This window comes from Arthrobotrys flagrans, assembly GCF_004000055.1.
Source record: "Arthrobotrys flagrans strain CBS H-5679 chromosome Unknown unitig_0, whole genome shotgun sequence".
Classification (NCBI taxonomy): domain Eukaryota; kingdom Fungi; phylum Ascomycota; class Orbiliomycetes; order Orbiliales; family Orbiliaceae; genus Arthrobotrys; species Arthrobotrys flagrans.
The window spans coordinates 7,457,209-7,472,659 of NW_027137550.1; the positions used below are offsets into that span (position 1 = coordinate 7,457,209).

Here is a 15,451-nt window from a genome sequence, read left to right on the forward strand (position 1 = left end):
ACCAACAACTCATAAAATTCAACATCACATATGCGCATGGCTTTCGTTATAGATAAATGCTAGCAAGGCTGCGACATTGTAGACAACCTCTTGGGGATCATGCTATCTTTTCTTGATACTGCACATGAGCTCTGGCCGGGACAGATTTATATTTCTGCTTGCCGGCCCTTCTCCTTTTTTTTTTTCACACTTTTGTTCCTTCTAGAAGCTTGAAGCTAGATATTATATTGAGATCGAGATCACGGAAGCTACTCGAGAGGTGCTGCTGGGTATTGAGTGCTGGGAAATATCTCAAAGATGGTAAGTGTGCATCTCCAGATCTCGGTGTTTGTCTAGGGTTATGATATGAATCACCGCTAACTTGAGGACAATGAAGTCGACCTTCAATGGCATTGTAAAGGGTACGTGTGGTACCGCGTATCTCCAAAAAAAGTCGACATTGGAGCTGACTTGAAGCTCAGAATTCTCAGGCATTCAATGTAAGACCTTCTATCTCGAGACTGTATACAGAACACATGGCTGATATTTAAATTGTTAGTCGACTATTTCCGAAAAGTGGACGGAGCGGTGCCATCTCTGGCTAACTTTCTCTCACATATCCATTCGTATGTCTCTTATTTTTCCTGATATGAGAAAGTAGTACATTAACGTTCTGTATAGAGATCACCTTACTGGCCTAGCAGGGAAGAGCTACCGAGCACCTTTCATATACTGCTCTGCTGCGACTAAACAGTTGCTCTTGAAGCTCGAGAGACGCATACATCGCTTCAACTATGCAAAGAAACTTGTGGAAAGTCATGAGTATCCATATTTACATTATGCGAACCGAGATCGTATAATTGTAAGAAACTCGACACCAAACTCTATGCAATTATGATACCTATTAACCTTGGAAATATTTATAGAGGGAACTCCCGCTGGAGACACCTACTGATATTGAACTTTGTCCTGGCTACACTATACGGGTGACGCTGTTCGATGTAAGTGTCTTAGCATATCTATATGGTCGGTACAGCCGAGTAACGTAATCACAGGCCAACCACTGCCCCGGCTCGACCATGTTCCTCGTCGAAGGAAAAGGCAAAGCAATTCTCTACACGGGAGACATAAGAGCCGAACCCTGGTGGCTCGAAAAGCTCAAACGTAATCCAATCCTCCTCCCATACTTCCGAGGCATCAAAACCCTCGACTGTCTCTACCTCGACACCACCCACGCAAATCTCGAGGCCTCCCATCTAACATTCAGCTCCAAAGCCGATGGCATTGCCGATCTATTAACTCAAGTCTCAAAATATCCGCCCGAGACAGTATTCCATTTGAACACCTGGACCTTCGGGTATGAAGATGCATGGGTTGCTCTTGCGTCTTACTTTAATACTCGGATTCATCTAGATGATTACCGTTTAGGGTTGTTTAATACACTTAGGTCGAAGGATTCGAAAGGTATTTGGGAACATGGTGCTTTCCTTCTGGGGCGTACGCTTTCATTCAACGACACTGTTCTCACGGACGATAAGAACGTGCGGTTTCATTCTTGCGAGCGGTGGTTGGAGTGTGAAGGGAGGGATAAAGCGAGGAAGGAAGGAAGATTGGTAGAGATATCGCCGTTGGTGGCGAAGTATAGGGATCCGAATGGGACGGAATATATGCTCAGGGAGGCTGGTGAGGGGGGTGGGAATGTAGATGGTAAGTTTTCGATCCCATTTAGATACACGATTTATCCGGGCTAACGAGTTTAAGCAAATGCCGTCGATGAGATGTCTGGAGATCTCCTCTTGGAACTAGCTTCGATTGTGAAGGATCTAAAGCTCTCGGAGTTGATCCAGCAGGTCGATGTGAAGCCTGGGTTTATCCTGCCACTCGATGCAGCAGCCCCAGAGTCTGGTACGAAACTAGACGGGTTCATCGAGATCATCAAGCGAAACCTAGAAGCCCTCATTCTATCGCGACAGGGAGAACAGTTGAAAACCGAGAGCCGACCACATGGCAAGGAATCAACTACTCTCCCAACGTGGTTTGTACGTTTCCGATCTCGCTACCTTTAACCTCCTATATGCATACTAAAAAAATCCACAGGGCTACCCAGTCTCCCGCCACTCCTCATTCTCCGAACTTCAAGACTTCGTCAAAGCACTGGCTCCTAAAGATGTCTACCCTTGCGTCGCCGCCGACGGCTCCTGGTACCAAAAGGACTCCATCCGAAAGCTATTCGGAAAATACTGTACAGGCGAAGAATTCGCCTTCGACATCGAGCGTGCCTTGGACATGGACTTCGTCGCCGAAACCCGGCAGGATCTAGAATACCTCGAACTTCAAGAACAACGGGCCGCCGCGATGGCAGAAGAGTCACAACAAGCTCGTTCTCAGCAGGTATTCCACTCTTCACAGGAAGAGGTTCTTGCACATGTACGAGGTCCTACGCAGTCAGATGATTCAGAGATCAAGAGACAAGTAGGTGAAGCTGTTCGTCGAATAGAATTCGATGAACATGCTCATGCTACTTGTCTACCAGGAGACACTCAGGCGGACGAGTATGATCCTACAGATCCGAATATCGTTGCGAAAGTGGAAAAGGCGATCGAAGATAGCAGATTATTGTCGAAATCGATCTTGAATATCAGCCCCCGTTCCACCATTCAGGTGCACAGAACTCCGGATACGTCTGAAACCCAAGAAACAGGAGATTTGCAAAAGGCACCAGCGACTTTCAGACGAAGACGAACAAATGCAGGATCGGATATTATCCTCGCAGTCTCACCAGATTCACACGAACATGTCACCGTTCGCGTTCCTTCGAAGCGTTTTCACAGTGACTCTACTCACTCCCCTTCACTGACCAAGAAACAGAATATTAGAAAAGCTGGTTACGACGATATTACTATCTCTAGCAAAATGGTTTCCGAAATACTACCTTCTGAAGTACCACGATCAGAGAGGGTTTCTGATACCTTTGAGGAAAAGGATGACTCGCAGGATTCACTACCCAGTGATATTAGGGATCTGGATAGGGAGAGGGTTAAGGAAGCCATGAAGGCGGTGAGGGAGGGACGGTGGCTGGAGACGAGTAGTCGGTTGGGGTTCAATAATATGAACTGGAAGTATAAAGAAGAGAAGGAACTCTGAGCAGACGACTACATATACTAGCATTAAATGGCGTCCCCGGTGATAATACATGCATGCGATTAACATGAAATCTGATTTCTGCCAGTGCAGTTCTTGAGAAGCATACCTCGTGGCAGGTGAGGACTCGATATGTCTATAATAAGCTTTGCGTTGCCGTTGTAGTTCCCATTACTGGTGTTTGCCCAAAACCCTAATCAAAACTGCCTATTCCGTCACCTTGCCCTAATCCCCACCATGCAAACCCTTGTCCAAATCCATCCAACCCAAACGCCAAGAAACCTTCAACACACCACGAAAAGACCGCTATCCTCACCCGACAGCTATTATCGCCAATCGTCTTTTCCAATCACCTTCAATACCCCGTCGACACATTTGTACGTAACCTCTCGAATATAAACGAAAGTCAAAAACTCCGACTAACTTGGAATATCAGTTTTTACCCTCTTCCCTCCTCTTCAACCTATTTACAATGGCACCACCAAAGTCGAAGCCAGGCAGGTCGGCTATTGCTGACGTTGTCACCAGGGAATATACGATTCATATGCACAAGAGGGTACGGATTTTGTTTCCTACGCTGTTGAGATTTGAGGGATGTCATGGTGGTTCTCTTCGAAATATGGATTGGGCGGATACGGATGGTGTTTGGATGGGAATACAGGGACGGTGAATACGGAGGCAACGGCAATGAAGAATGGGAGAACGAGATATCGACAATCTAGAGGGGGGATACGACAGAAACAACGGCCACGCCGACTTGGACGACATCTGATAGCCCGAAGACGAATCAATCGATACTAGAAGGACTAAAGAGGAGGACTCGAGACCATCATGACATCTGACTATCTAGTGTCATGCAGCTGCTAACGCCTCGACCGATGAACAGGTACACGGCGTCTCCTTCAAGAAGAGAGCACCAACCGCCATCAAGGAGATCAAGGCTTTCGCACACAAGCAGATGGTACATATATAACTACCTGAAAACCAACCACCGACATAAAATTTCCGCTAACACGCCGAAACTAGGGCACAATCGACGTCCGCCTGGACCCCCAGTTGAACAAGGAAGTCTGGAAGCAGGGTATCAAGGGTGTTCCATACCGTCTCCGTGTCAGAATCTCGAGAAAACGTAACGACGAGGAAGGCGCCAAGGAGAAGCTTTACAGCTTCGTTGAGGCTGTTAACGTTAAGAATCCTAAGGGACTGCAGACCACTGTCGTATGTTTTCCCCATCCCCAAAAGTCCCCATATAAAGATTTAGAGGCAGGATGCTAATATGTTTTGTTACTACAGGTCGATGTGTAGTTTCCTTTAGTTCGATTTTTCCCTGTTCCTTTCCCGTTCCTGGCCGGTTTTTGAATGCAATTCCATTATTACACTTACTACTATTCCCTTTTTTTTACGATTTTTTTCCTCCTCCGGGTGTTCAAAAATCCTTTGTTATTTTTTTCCCCCAGTTGTAATACCACCAATTACTACGACACTCACACTCTCACACGCACTTTTTTTCGATTCGGTGTTCATATACAAAACCCTCCAACTCCCTCCTGATTAACGAATATCCGACCTCTTTCGAAAGATGGAGACCCTCTCTCCAACAACGTTTCTTCGCTGGGGGTGAATGAAGATACGACATATATACAGCTGTTAGATACCTTTTTCTCTTTTTGTGAATAGCATGGAGGAAGGGATTATCAATGAACATTTTCTCGAGGAAGCTCTGTTTTTTGCAGTGATAGTTCGTAGAATGTTTTAGGTGTGATTTCGTGGCGACTCTTTTGTAAGAATCTTAGATGTGATGATGCTGGATTAATTGGCCTTTATTCAAGCTACTAATCTTGGCCTCGAGACTGCTACTAACACCCTGCCAAATCTATCCAGCATTTGATTCCAGCCAACGACATCATTTCCACCGTTCAGCAACACGACCAACTTAGAAAACTACCCTAAAGATTGGAGCCATAAACTGAATCATTATATCCCGTTCTCGGCTTATACTTAAACAGCTCCAACCCTTCTCCTTTCCCCAAACATTATATCGTACAAAAGCCACAATCGACGGTAACCCCTGTCATACGATCATACATACTTCCACCAAGCATACCTCCTAGGACAAGGATTGTCTGAGCTTCCTGGACGAATGTATTCAGTGTTTTGAGGGCGTTGTCTCCCGGCCGTAGGATATAGATAATATGGACGATGGCGGCAGCATATATAGGAACTGTCGGCGTGCCCGCAGGTGTAGATTGTTACGCGGGTACACGTTTGAGGGCTTGGGGGGGTTAGTTTGTGTCAATGTCCCGCTTTCGAAGGGGAATTGAAGGTTTATGAATAATTGTGTGCACGGAGGATAGGATATATTGACCGGGTCCGTCATGTCATTTAGAATTATTGCATTCTGATATCCATATTGAATTCATGTTGATGACTATGAGACATTGAACGATGTGCTATCAGATTATATATCCCATCCAATAGTACTACCTCCCACACCACGATTTCACCCCTCATACTCCTATCCCTCAAACCTCCAAAGAGGCCTCAACATCAGCGCCTTCGCAAACCTTCTATACTTTTTCATATCCCCCCACACGTCTTCCGATGATTTAACGCTTGCACTTCAATAACAGCGTATGCCTCGTTTCCAAGGTATGAGCATTGAGGACATAGTTCTTGGAAGATGGTTGTAGATATGATCTTTTTGCAACCTTGAGTTTGCAGGTTGTGGTTAGGGGACGGGTGGTGGTGGTGTGCCGGCAGGGGGTGTGGAGGGTGTGGGTTTGGCACATTTTGGGGGGTCGACATGGTAATACCTGGGTAATGAAACAGGTAGACTAGTTATTTACTTTAGCAGATATACACTTAAGTAGATGGTCATGAGCTGTGTTTTAGTCAATATGTGATAATCTCGAGGTAATATCCGATATTTTTTAATGTTGTAAATCCTACCGCGTGTGTAGGTCCACATGGACATATGGGTAACCAAAACTTCGTTGATAGGCGGTAATAATAAACAATTGATTGCAATGCGGAGTACGAAGGTGGTTCAAATCATTTCTTTTCAAGCTCTCCTAATCCGATACATGTACGAAACTCGGCTCCTCAATCGAAATATTCGAGGCCGAGTCATGTCCACGAAAAATATACGCGTCCGGTCCGACTAGGTCTGGGTATAAGACATATATATGGGTCGTATATATTACGGAATAGATACCAGAGAGATTATCGGTACGAAAACAAGGCTACTTTATTATCGTCAAATCCATGATCGCTTGTATAGCAAGAATAAAAATAGCAATGACGAAAACGACCCCCGCAAATAGTTAGTCTCAGACATCGAAGTGTTGACATTGTTGGAATCTTCTCGAACTCAGCCACACTTTTCGCTTCTGTGGCTTTGTCAGCCACGCATCTTAAAGAAACTCGTCTTCCAGCCTTTATCGCTTTTGCCATCACCAACCTTTCATCAACGTCACAACTTCGCGACAAAACCTCCTTCAACTTCAAAACAGCTCCAAAAACGCCACAGATCAAGTCGCAAAGATCACTCTAGCCCTTCACAATGGCAAATTATCTCGCCTCTATCTTTGGTACCGAGCAGGACAAGGTCAACTGTAAGTCCCCAGACCCCGGAAAAACACGTCAAAGGAAAGCGGTCGAAAACTAACATCTCCAATCACACTATAGGTTCATTCTACTACAAAATCGGCGCCTGCCGTCATGGCGACCGATGTTCTCGTAAACACGTCAAGCCGTCATATTCGCAAACCGTTCTACTCCCGAATATGTACCAAAACCCGGCGTTCGATCCAAAGAATAAGATGAACCCGAATCAGTTACAAACACATTTCGATGGATTCTATGAGGATATTTGGTGTGAGATGTGCAAATATGGAGAGATTGAGGAGTTGGTTGTTTGTGATAATAATAATGATCGTAAGTTACCAGGCACTGTTGGTAGTTTTCTGGAAAGTGACTAACTGGTAGCATTCAAGACCTCATTGGCAATGTTTATGCCCGCTTCAAATACGAAGAAGACGCTCAAAAGGCTTGCGACGAGCTAAATCAACGATGGTATGCCGCTCGACCTATATACTGCGAACTTTCGCCCGTTACAGATTTCCGAGAAGCTTGTTGTAGGCTCAATTCTGGGGAAGGGTGTCAAAGAGGCGGGTTTTGCAATTTCATACACAGAAAGGAACCTACCAAGGAGATGGATAGGGAGTTAGAATTAAGCACAAAGAAGTGGTTGAGGATCAGAGGGAAGGATGAGAGGGAGACTAGTAGGAGTCCGTCGCCAGTCTTTGAGGGAAGAAATAGAGCTTAGTTGGACTTGGAATCTCAGTTGGGAACGGATAATTATATTAATTTGCCGACTTTTCTTTAAGCGGCGAAGCTGCCTATTACGCGTTACGTTTGTTGACATTCAGGTAATAGACAATATGACTTGCATGAAATTGTACGATAGAGCTGAAGTTATGGAATTATAGGTGCATCAATTTCGAGGATCTTTCCCTTTCACATTTTATTGACTTGGCTGGTGAGGCTGTTCGATGTGATCGTATATATGGATCTTAAACTGACGGAAATCTTATAGACAAGATGCTAGAGCCGTCAGCATTTCCTTAGTTCCCCTGCCCTCTTCGGTCGATTCATCCAGCCCATCCAACTGCTCGACGAGGGTAGCCTTAACATCCTCTAGTGATTTCTTAGACTTCCCTAACAGCTCGGCTGCACGTTTCCGTGCGCCGTCATCCTCGGCGACTAACCAACTGACAATCTGGTCTAGGATCTATGTAATAATCGTGAGCAAATCGAATATCCAACGTGTTCGGTTGTAGCTCTAGCTAGCTTACCTGAAAGCAGAATAACCCGGAATCTAGTCGTCTTAAATCCCATTCGTCTTCTCTCTCTTCGATTTCTTCTTCAGTAGCTTGTTGCCTCTCTGCGGCAACTTCTTTATCTGCTGCCGATACCCGCCTCGAGTAGTCATCTCGGAGTGACATGATTTTGACTAACTTTTCGTAGTCCTTCTCTACGAACTTGGCGAGTGTTCTTATCCGAGGAGCTGAGTCGGCAGGGAGGTTTCGGAGTAATGATGCAAAGATCCCCAGTAGATGTTCCGTGACTTGAGAATCTTGCTGTAAATCGAATTATCAGTATGGGTCCCGACTATTATATCAATGGGAAACTCTTTACCTTCTTCATGAACGATCCAAAGAGCGTCTTCAACCCCTGAGCTTCTACCAACTGCTCACACACCACCCCTCCATATAGACCACTGCAAGCATGGTCAACCAACCGCAGTGCTCTTCCTTTGCTCATCTTCCCTTCTCTTAACATAATCAAACATAACTCCACACCTTCTGCCTCCACCAACTTCTCCTTCCCTTCTTTTTCGTCGGCCAAACATATTAATGCATCAAACATATTCTCGAATAACTCCTCTTCCTCTCCACCTTTCGCAGGATCCCGTTTCCTATACGGGCTCAGCAATTGTAGTAACACATCCACACCATCAATCTCAATTAATCGTTTCCGATTCTCCGCCGAAGATTGTACGAATATCGATAGTATCTCTGCCGCATATTGTTTATTTTGGCTAACCGGTGACTCCTTGACTTTAATCCTTTCCAGTAGCCATCCTAAAATCTTTGTTTCCTTAACAACCCGTTCTGAAACCGCCTGTTGTGAAGCCAAGTTCTCGAATACTGAAAGAGTATGATATATCCCGTTCCGATCTTCGTCGTTATCCTCCTTCAACCGCTCCAGATTCTGGGTAAGCATATCCAGTAGCTGTGCATCAATCATAGTATTAACCAGCACATTCCACTGCTCCGGGTCAGCCTCCACCTCGTCGTCTGTAAGTTCGCCGATAATCTGCACTACTGCGATAGCAATATCTGTATTTTCGTGACTTAACAACCCCACCAACGATCCCAAACATCCCATGTTTGCAAATTCTTCGTAGAGCTCCGGGTGCTCGGCGAGGATTGCGAGGTTCTTGATTTCAACGTCGAGTTCTGCTTCGGATTCCATGAATTTCGAGGGATCGTCTTCGAATTTGGCGCGCATTTCGGCGTTTTTGGTGATTTTCTTCTCGAAGTTTAACGCGAGCTTTCGGAGATAGTGGAGGTCGATTTTCTCGGGCTAGATAGCATTGCCATAGTTGTTAATCAAACCTGCGAGTAGACTTTTTGCAAAATATAAGATGGGGAATAGCGTACCCCTTGATCATCCTCATCCTCCATGAAATCCAAAATCTCTTTCTCCCGCTGTGTAATCCCACCACCGAAGAACCTTCCACCTTCTTCATCTTCTATATCTTCGTCCGCTTCAGCAGTAAAGTTTTCATTACCGTCCATATCGACGTCATCGTCTGGCGCGTCTTCGACGGCTGCATTGCGAGCTTTGCCTTTGCCGTTCAGTTCGACACGATTGGCTTTGTACCTATCATCTAAAACACAGCATAAGTTTATTAGACAGAGCTCGGGGCATAGCTAGGAAGCTGCATAACCTAGATAGGCGCGCTTTTTGGTATGGACGTACTGGGACTTTCGATTGGTGGTTCTAGCTTGCGCTTTTTGGTGTTTGAAGGGGGAATTGCGGGTTTCTGGAAGGTTTGGTTAGATTATTGAAGCGCGATTTGGGCGGTAATAGGGATAACTTACTTTGAAGAGACTTTCGAAGGCAGACATGGTTGGGATGCTGGTGGTGATTTGCTTCGGCGTTGAGATTGGAATGGTATGTATATGGCGGTGCATAGTCAGGCTGATACCAAGCCTTAGTATGGCGCATTGGACTTTAACTGTGGCGCATAAGATGCGAGGCAAGATAGCCAACCAGAGGTCCTAAATTTACAACATCCTGACTCCAAAATTGGTGTTGTGTGTATCCAGATATCCGACGATGTCTATGATTCCTTTGAATCTACCGTGGATCAACCAATCTAAAATCTATAAACAAATAAATAAAAAGTGATTCATCGCACCTAAAAAATTAGTTAACAGTTTAAAAACCTCTACAGTTCTGTAACCCAATCAAACCGCTGACATCTTTCCTACACTCTCGGTCGAACACACAACTCTAATTACTACCTGACCATCGGGTTATCGGTTCACAACGTTAACTTCACACCAGATCACTCTGCTGATACCTCCACATCATGGCTACCCTCACTCCTAACCCCGGGGTCGGGTATTCTCAAGGCTCTGAAGACACCTATATTCGGGAGTGCTAGTAAACACACCCCTCGATTCGGGAGCGCTAGCGCTCGTCAGAGAGCTCAATCATTATCAAACCCGCCTCCTATAACCTTAACTCAAGAGGGTTTCGATATTGTGCTTCGCGGTATGCCTTTGCCCACCCGCAAGAAGCTTAAGCTGGAACCCACCCAGTCCGAGATCTTGAAGCACCGAACCTCACTACTGCACCAACCCCAGTTCCGACCGCCATAACCAATGAACTTCACAATTTGGGTATCCGTCTTACTTCCCTAGGTTTCCAGGCTCTTGAGTTCAAATATGCCACCACACAAAAGCAAGACGTTTTCGAAGGACCACTTGCAGTTACTCATCTTTCGAAGTTACTTCAGACCTCTTTGACTAGCAAGCTGGAAATCGAGAGAATAAGTGTCAACTCAAACGCCTATAAATTGTATGAGGCACTCTATTCGAATTCGCCATTGTTTCGGAACATCATCGAGGCAGAACTCGACTATCGAGGCAAACCTAGAGTTGCAAATTGCAGCCTACCGTCACATCAAATGTGGGTGTGGTGTGCTACCATGGTTAGCCAAGAGTTAGTCGAGATGTATGATATTGAGAATTTGCCTGGATCGGTTTGCATCATGAAGTTAAGTACATGCTTAAGGGACTCGAACCAGACCCGATATATTATTGTCATGATCTCGATGAGTAGACGGTACGCTGTCTTGGAATAAGGGCCACCTTTGCCTCCCCTATGTTTGGATTTCCGTTAAGACAAGGCTTTTTTTAGAAGAGCCTTTTCTTATTCTTCTTCTCACCGATTGTCTATAGGATAGGAGGAGTGTTTTACTTTTGGTTACTAGTTGTGGGAATTCCGTTGGAGTCTTGTATCGTTTTTTTACTTGAGAAGAAGAGGGAGGAGGTTTTTGACTGTTTTGTTTTACTACATTTTGTTACTCAGCGCGGACAGGATCAAAAATACGACCACGATAGGTCACCGGTCTTGAATCGCAATTGTCAACAGGACTAGCTGCAAGGCAAATATCGATCGATCTAATGATTAAGGGAAATTCAAGTGACTGTTTACGATTACTGTTTGATTTGTAACAACCGGCCAAGTATCTCGTTGATTTAAACTCGAAATTTACTCATTTACGATTTACTTTTAGAGAATATTTCCCGTTGAGTCAAGTTAATATGTTACTTATAATTTATAATATATCATGGAATATTCGAATAGACTCCGGAATTTGATGAAGGCGCACTAAATCATCCTTCTTAGAAACGGCTACCGTAGTATGCCTAAGGACTCCCGGCTACCAACTTGCTATACATTAAGGATCAACGGGGTGCTATTTAGTCCCAAAAATCAAGCGATACGGGACGCCTAGTTAGATATCATCAACGATTCGGAGATCTAGACCGCATGATGGATAACAACTAAGGCTGAACCAACTTCTCACTAAGTTATCGATTTACTATCTCCTACGCCCACTAGCTAGCAGCGGCCAAGTTCTCGCTAGTCTTTAGTTTTGACTTGCGGAAGATAGGTAAATACGTGCATTAAGTCGACTCGCACAACGCTTAAAACTACGTTTGAAGTTGACGTATCACTTTAATTGAACCCGTATTCCTAGGTTAGCCTTAAGCTTAACGTGAATCCTGTTCTCGGAATCAATTAATTTTCCTAGGGGCCGGTATCTAGACAAATATATTCGCACAGTCGATAGGATTAATAATTCATAACTATTCTAATTGTTCGGCAGATTTTCTGCTTTTGATACTGGTAGAGGTTCTTAGGACGGCCAGATATACTCAAAAATACCTAACCGTGATCAACGCACAGGCAGTAGACGACATCAATATCCAAATTCCAATATGTAATGCATTACATATCAACTACCGCGAGGTATAGGTATCTATCTATAAAACAAATAAAAAAATAAAAAGAATAAAAATAAATAAAAAATAAATAAAAACCCAAATCCAATATAGTGTACCAAATATCAAACCTATCCAGAAATGCTGCCAATTTAAAGTACTCAAACAGTTACCATAATGTCGGTACAGACTTTTACAAACCCTGCTGTAGAGCTCAGTTGATCTCGCATGCCTGTCTCCGCGAACTGTTTTTATCCTTAGCTCTGTCAAGCCTGTGGTGGAATGACTTTTAGAAGTGTGTAACTCGTCACAATAGGGAGAGTCAAAATGACTGGATAGGGTCATTAGCCCAGTATTTCGAAAAGTCGGAACTCCAAATACACTTACTCAGGGAATATTGCGCCAGCAACATTCTAATCACCGGGTTTAGATGTCAGCGTTCCTCTTACCCATAAAACTATAGTCTAGGCCCACTTACGCCGATAGTTGAGACACTTCAGGAGCATCGTCAGGAGCGTATAGGGTTGTGATATAAACCTGGCTGGTCGCCGACGGCACTAGAAGGGTTACAATAAGATCAGTTTCCCGCATCTTGAGAAGTCATAGCTACTAAGGATCATGGTTTTGCCTCACTTGCTCCCGTGATCGCGATAACGAGCTGCATCATCAACTGGTCATCATTAATCAGCGGTGTATGCTTTAGTCCTTGAATCCAGAGGATTCCTAGAATCGGGCCGACGATCAATTTCAGGAAACAAGTGGCAGCGATAGACATCCAGAATCCTTTCGGCAAGTGCCGCACAGTTATCCTCGACAGAGCGGCTCCAAGCATTGCAAGACCCATAACGGGTGATAGCTGACCACCGTAACTTGCAAACTGTATTACGAAATCAAGAGGCGGCTTGCCGTCCGGAGCAGTTGGCATTTCAACCCTAGTCGTCGGCACAAACAAGGCTCGTAACTGTGGGATTATTGCGATCACAAGAGCTGATAGCAGGGCTATGGTTGGAATTGTGGCGAACACCTTTATGATGCTCATGACCTTCTCTCTCGTACGACCCATAACTTCGACTTGGGGCGGAACGTTCACATCTAGACTCGTCGATTTTGCCAGAGCCATCATCCCGGTCGTACGAGACAGATCCTTTTCCTCATATTCTGGGAGTTGGTTACGGGATGCCTCAGCTTCCCGACTCCGTTCTACGGGTTCATCGACCGGGTCCTCCTTCTTCTTCTCCTTTTGGGCTTCCGTGTCGTCTTGAGACGGTCTCCTATCGAAATCCCGTCTCATCATCTGGATGCCACCCATGCTGTATCTGTTACATATTCAACGACGGCACAAATCAGCAAAGAATTCCTTTCCGCGATGAGGGGTGTGAAGCAATTGTATTTCACTGAGCGCAAAATACGTAGCATTCCAAGATCCTCTAGGCTTACAATGTGAGAAATGCAAAGACACCCATAATGACTGAATAAGATACTCCTTTTTCATAATCTCCAACGTTGCCAAAAGGTTTAGTTTGCGACATAGTGCTGGTTATACCAATGACTAAATCGGCATTATTGGACCACATATTATTGGCGATGATGCCTGCATAAACAATAATTAGTATAAGGTTGGGGGAAAGCTAGTCCAATAATGGTCAATCTGAGGATAAGACGAACCCATCTTCCATCCCCCAACAGGCGTTAGGAAGCGGACAAGGATACCAAAAACGAATCCAAATGCTGTACAGATTATTTTTTTTCAAAATACCATCAGCATGCAGCCAAGTCGAAAATCCAATGCATAGAAAGTTCGAGGCGCGCTTGGTGCACACCCCTGTTCTATCCCATACCTATAAAGAATGCTGCGGAAAGCACCACAGTACCCGCCTACCAAAATGTTAACCCACAAAAGTACGGCAATGGAATGCAATAGCGATGCGGCCAGAGCAGAGATGGTCTGTAGAAGAGCCCTACCTCAGTGACGTTGTCTAGGGAAAAAGAAGTTATCGTCGATGCAAAGATGAGCATTGGCAAGAACCCATTAATGACAACCTGTGGAATGTAGGACATAACATTCTTGTGTCAACACTACTAGTTCGTCCAACGTAAATCGAATCTACTGTATATGGGACAAATCGACCCGGGGTTACGGGTCTTTAGGTAAGCAATCTCACCGAAGCCATGGATTTGCATGTTGCAACATCGAGAATGCCTTTTCAAACAAAAGTGAAATGACCGATATGTTAGTATTCAGATACAAATCCGGAAATTATTAAGCCCAGGAAATGAATAAAATTTACCCTTTCTAGCAAAAAGCGCGCCGCAGCCTAAACGTAAAGATGGCGAGATTTAACACAGCAGCCCGATAGGATAGGAAAATATCCGAACATGCAAGACGGTTTGCGTCATGGTGCATCTATCTACAGACCTGCAAGGGCCGCAATCTTTGTCAAGGGCTTGATAGAGGTGAAGATCGCTGAGACATGTGTTGCGGGTTAGTCTTCCCCTGTGTTGGATGTGAGGTTGGGATGATTTCAATTGAAACCTCGACAACTTTATTTCTTTCTTGCAGCGAGTGCGGGTGACGATGTTCAATGCCAATGCACCAACATTCCAGACTGACCTTGCCCAATGGAAACTTCCGACATGGTTGCTGCTGCTGCTTGTTTCTTCACAAGACCTTATTTTTTTTCTCCAACTAGATTCTCGAGTTCAGGCCTGATAAACACTGGGGCTGGTTGATCCGGGTCGTGGTGGGCAGTGTCTTGACTCGACTCCTTGGACTAGGCACTCGTCTTGTCGCGCTCAAACAAAGCAAAATCCTAGCAGCGATTGGTATGGAATTCGATCACCGACGATGTGCTAGGCCGGTTGCATATCTGCTGGTTCTGAATTCTGGTGATTTGGAAAGATTCAAAGTCCACCCGAAATGTGACTTTTATCGAGCCGGCCGCGGATCCGGTCACCAGTCCGATGCCGTCAGCAAGACCTTTCCTATTAGCCATTATTGACTAATTGTGATTGTGAATCTAGTCGGTGGATATCTGCAACATCTTTAAAGATTGTATCGGCTAGGATACTCCATTGAGTTTGCTGGGATCCTTCACGAATCATAGCTTGCTAATCCCTCCATGGACCAAGTTTTTTTTCGCGATCCAAATGGGATATCATGCAGTTCGACGGGTACTTCCTCTCCAGTCCCAGAGGCTTCCCGAATGGCTGGCTACAGGCTTGACGGAGAAGTTTTTTAACTG

The 15,451-nt window shown here is 44.9% G+C and overlaps 3 protein-coding genes and 1 further gene across 3 annotated transcripts; 2 read left to right on the forward strand and 2 right to left on the reverse strand.

The window, feature by feature from the left end:
• Window positions 1-297: 297 nt before the first annotated feature.
• DFL_005200 (Ribosomal protein L31e domain superfamily) lies at window positions 298-4,425 on the forward strand (the record flags this gene model as incomplete). The annotated part of the gene is made up of 15 exons (XM_067634426.1): window positions 298-300; window positions 377-401; window positions 462-479; window positions 539-605; window positions 661-841; window positions 906-980; window positions 1,035-1,686; window positions 1,741-2,018; window positions 2,077-3,098; window positions 3,209-3,239; window positions 3,444-3,497; window positions 3,557-3,676; window positions 4,007-4,081; window positions 4,147-4,338; window positions 4,414-4,425. The coding sequence occupies 15 exons, from the start codon at window positions 298-300 to the stop codon at window positions 4,423-4,425; spliced, it is 2,805 nt and encodes a 934-aa protein (XP_067492495.1).
• A 2,257-nt stretch (window positions 4,426-6,682) lies between these two features.
• Window positions 6,683-7,447, forward strand: DFL_005201.
• Window positions 7,448-7,711: 264 nt separating this feature from the next.
• Window positions 7,712-9,818, reverse strand: DFL_005202 (uncharacterized protein; the record flags this gene model as incomplete). The annotated part of the gene is made up of 6 exons (XM_067634427.1): window positions 7,712-7,912; window positions 7,977-8,261; window positions 8,320-9,270; window positions 9,348-9,577; window positions 9,670-9,733; window positions 9,792-9,818. 6 exons carry the CDS (start codon window positions 9,816-9,818, stop codon window positions 7,712-7,714), a joined length of 1,758 nt encoding a protein of 585 aa, XP_067492496.1.
• A 2,657-nt stretch (window positions 9,819-12,475) lies between these two features.
• DFL_005203 (uncharacterized protein) lies at window positions 12,476-14,845 on the reverse strand (the record flags this gene model as incomplete). The annotated part of the gene is made up of 12 exons (XM_067634428.1): window positions 12,476-12,540; window positions 12,597-12,622; window positions 12,688-12,766; window positions 12,843-13,525; window positions 13,647-13,800; window positions 13,875-13,937; window positions 14,048-14,084; window positions 14,172-14,249; window positions 14,372-14,409; window positions 14,498-14,524; window positions 14,626-14,673; window positions 14,821-14,845. 12 exons carry the CDS (start codon window positions 14,843-14,845, stop codon window positions 12,476-12,478), a joined length of 1,323 nt encoding a protein of 440 aa, XP_067492497.1.
• Between the last annotated feature and the right edge of the window lie 606 nt (window positions 14,846-15,451).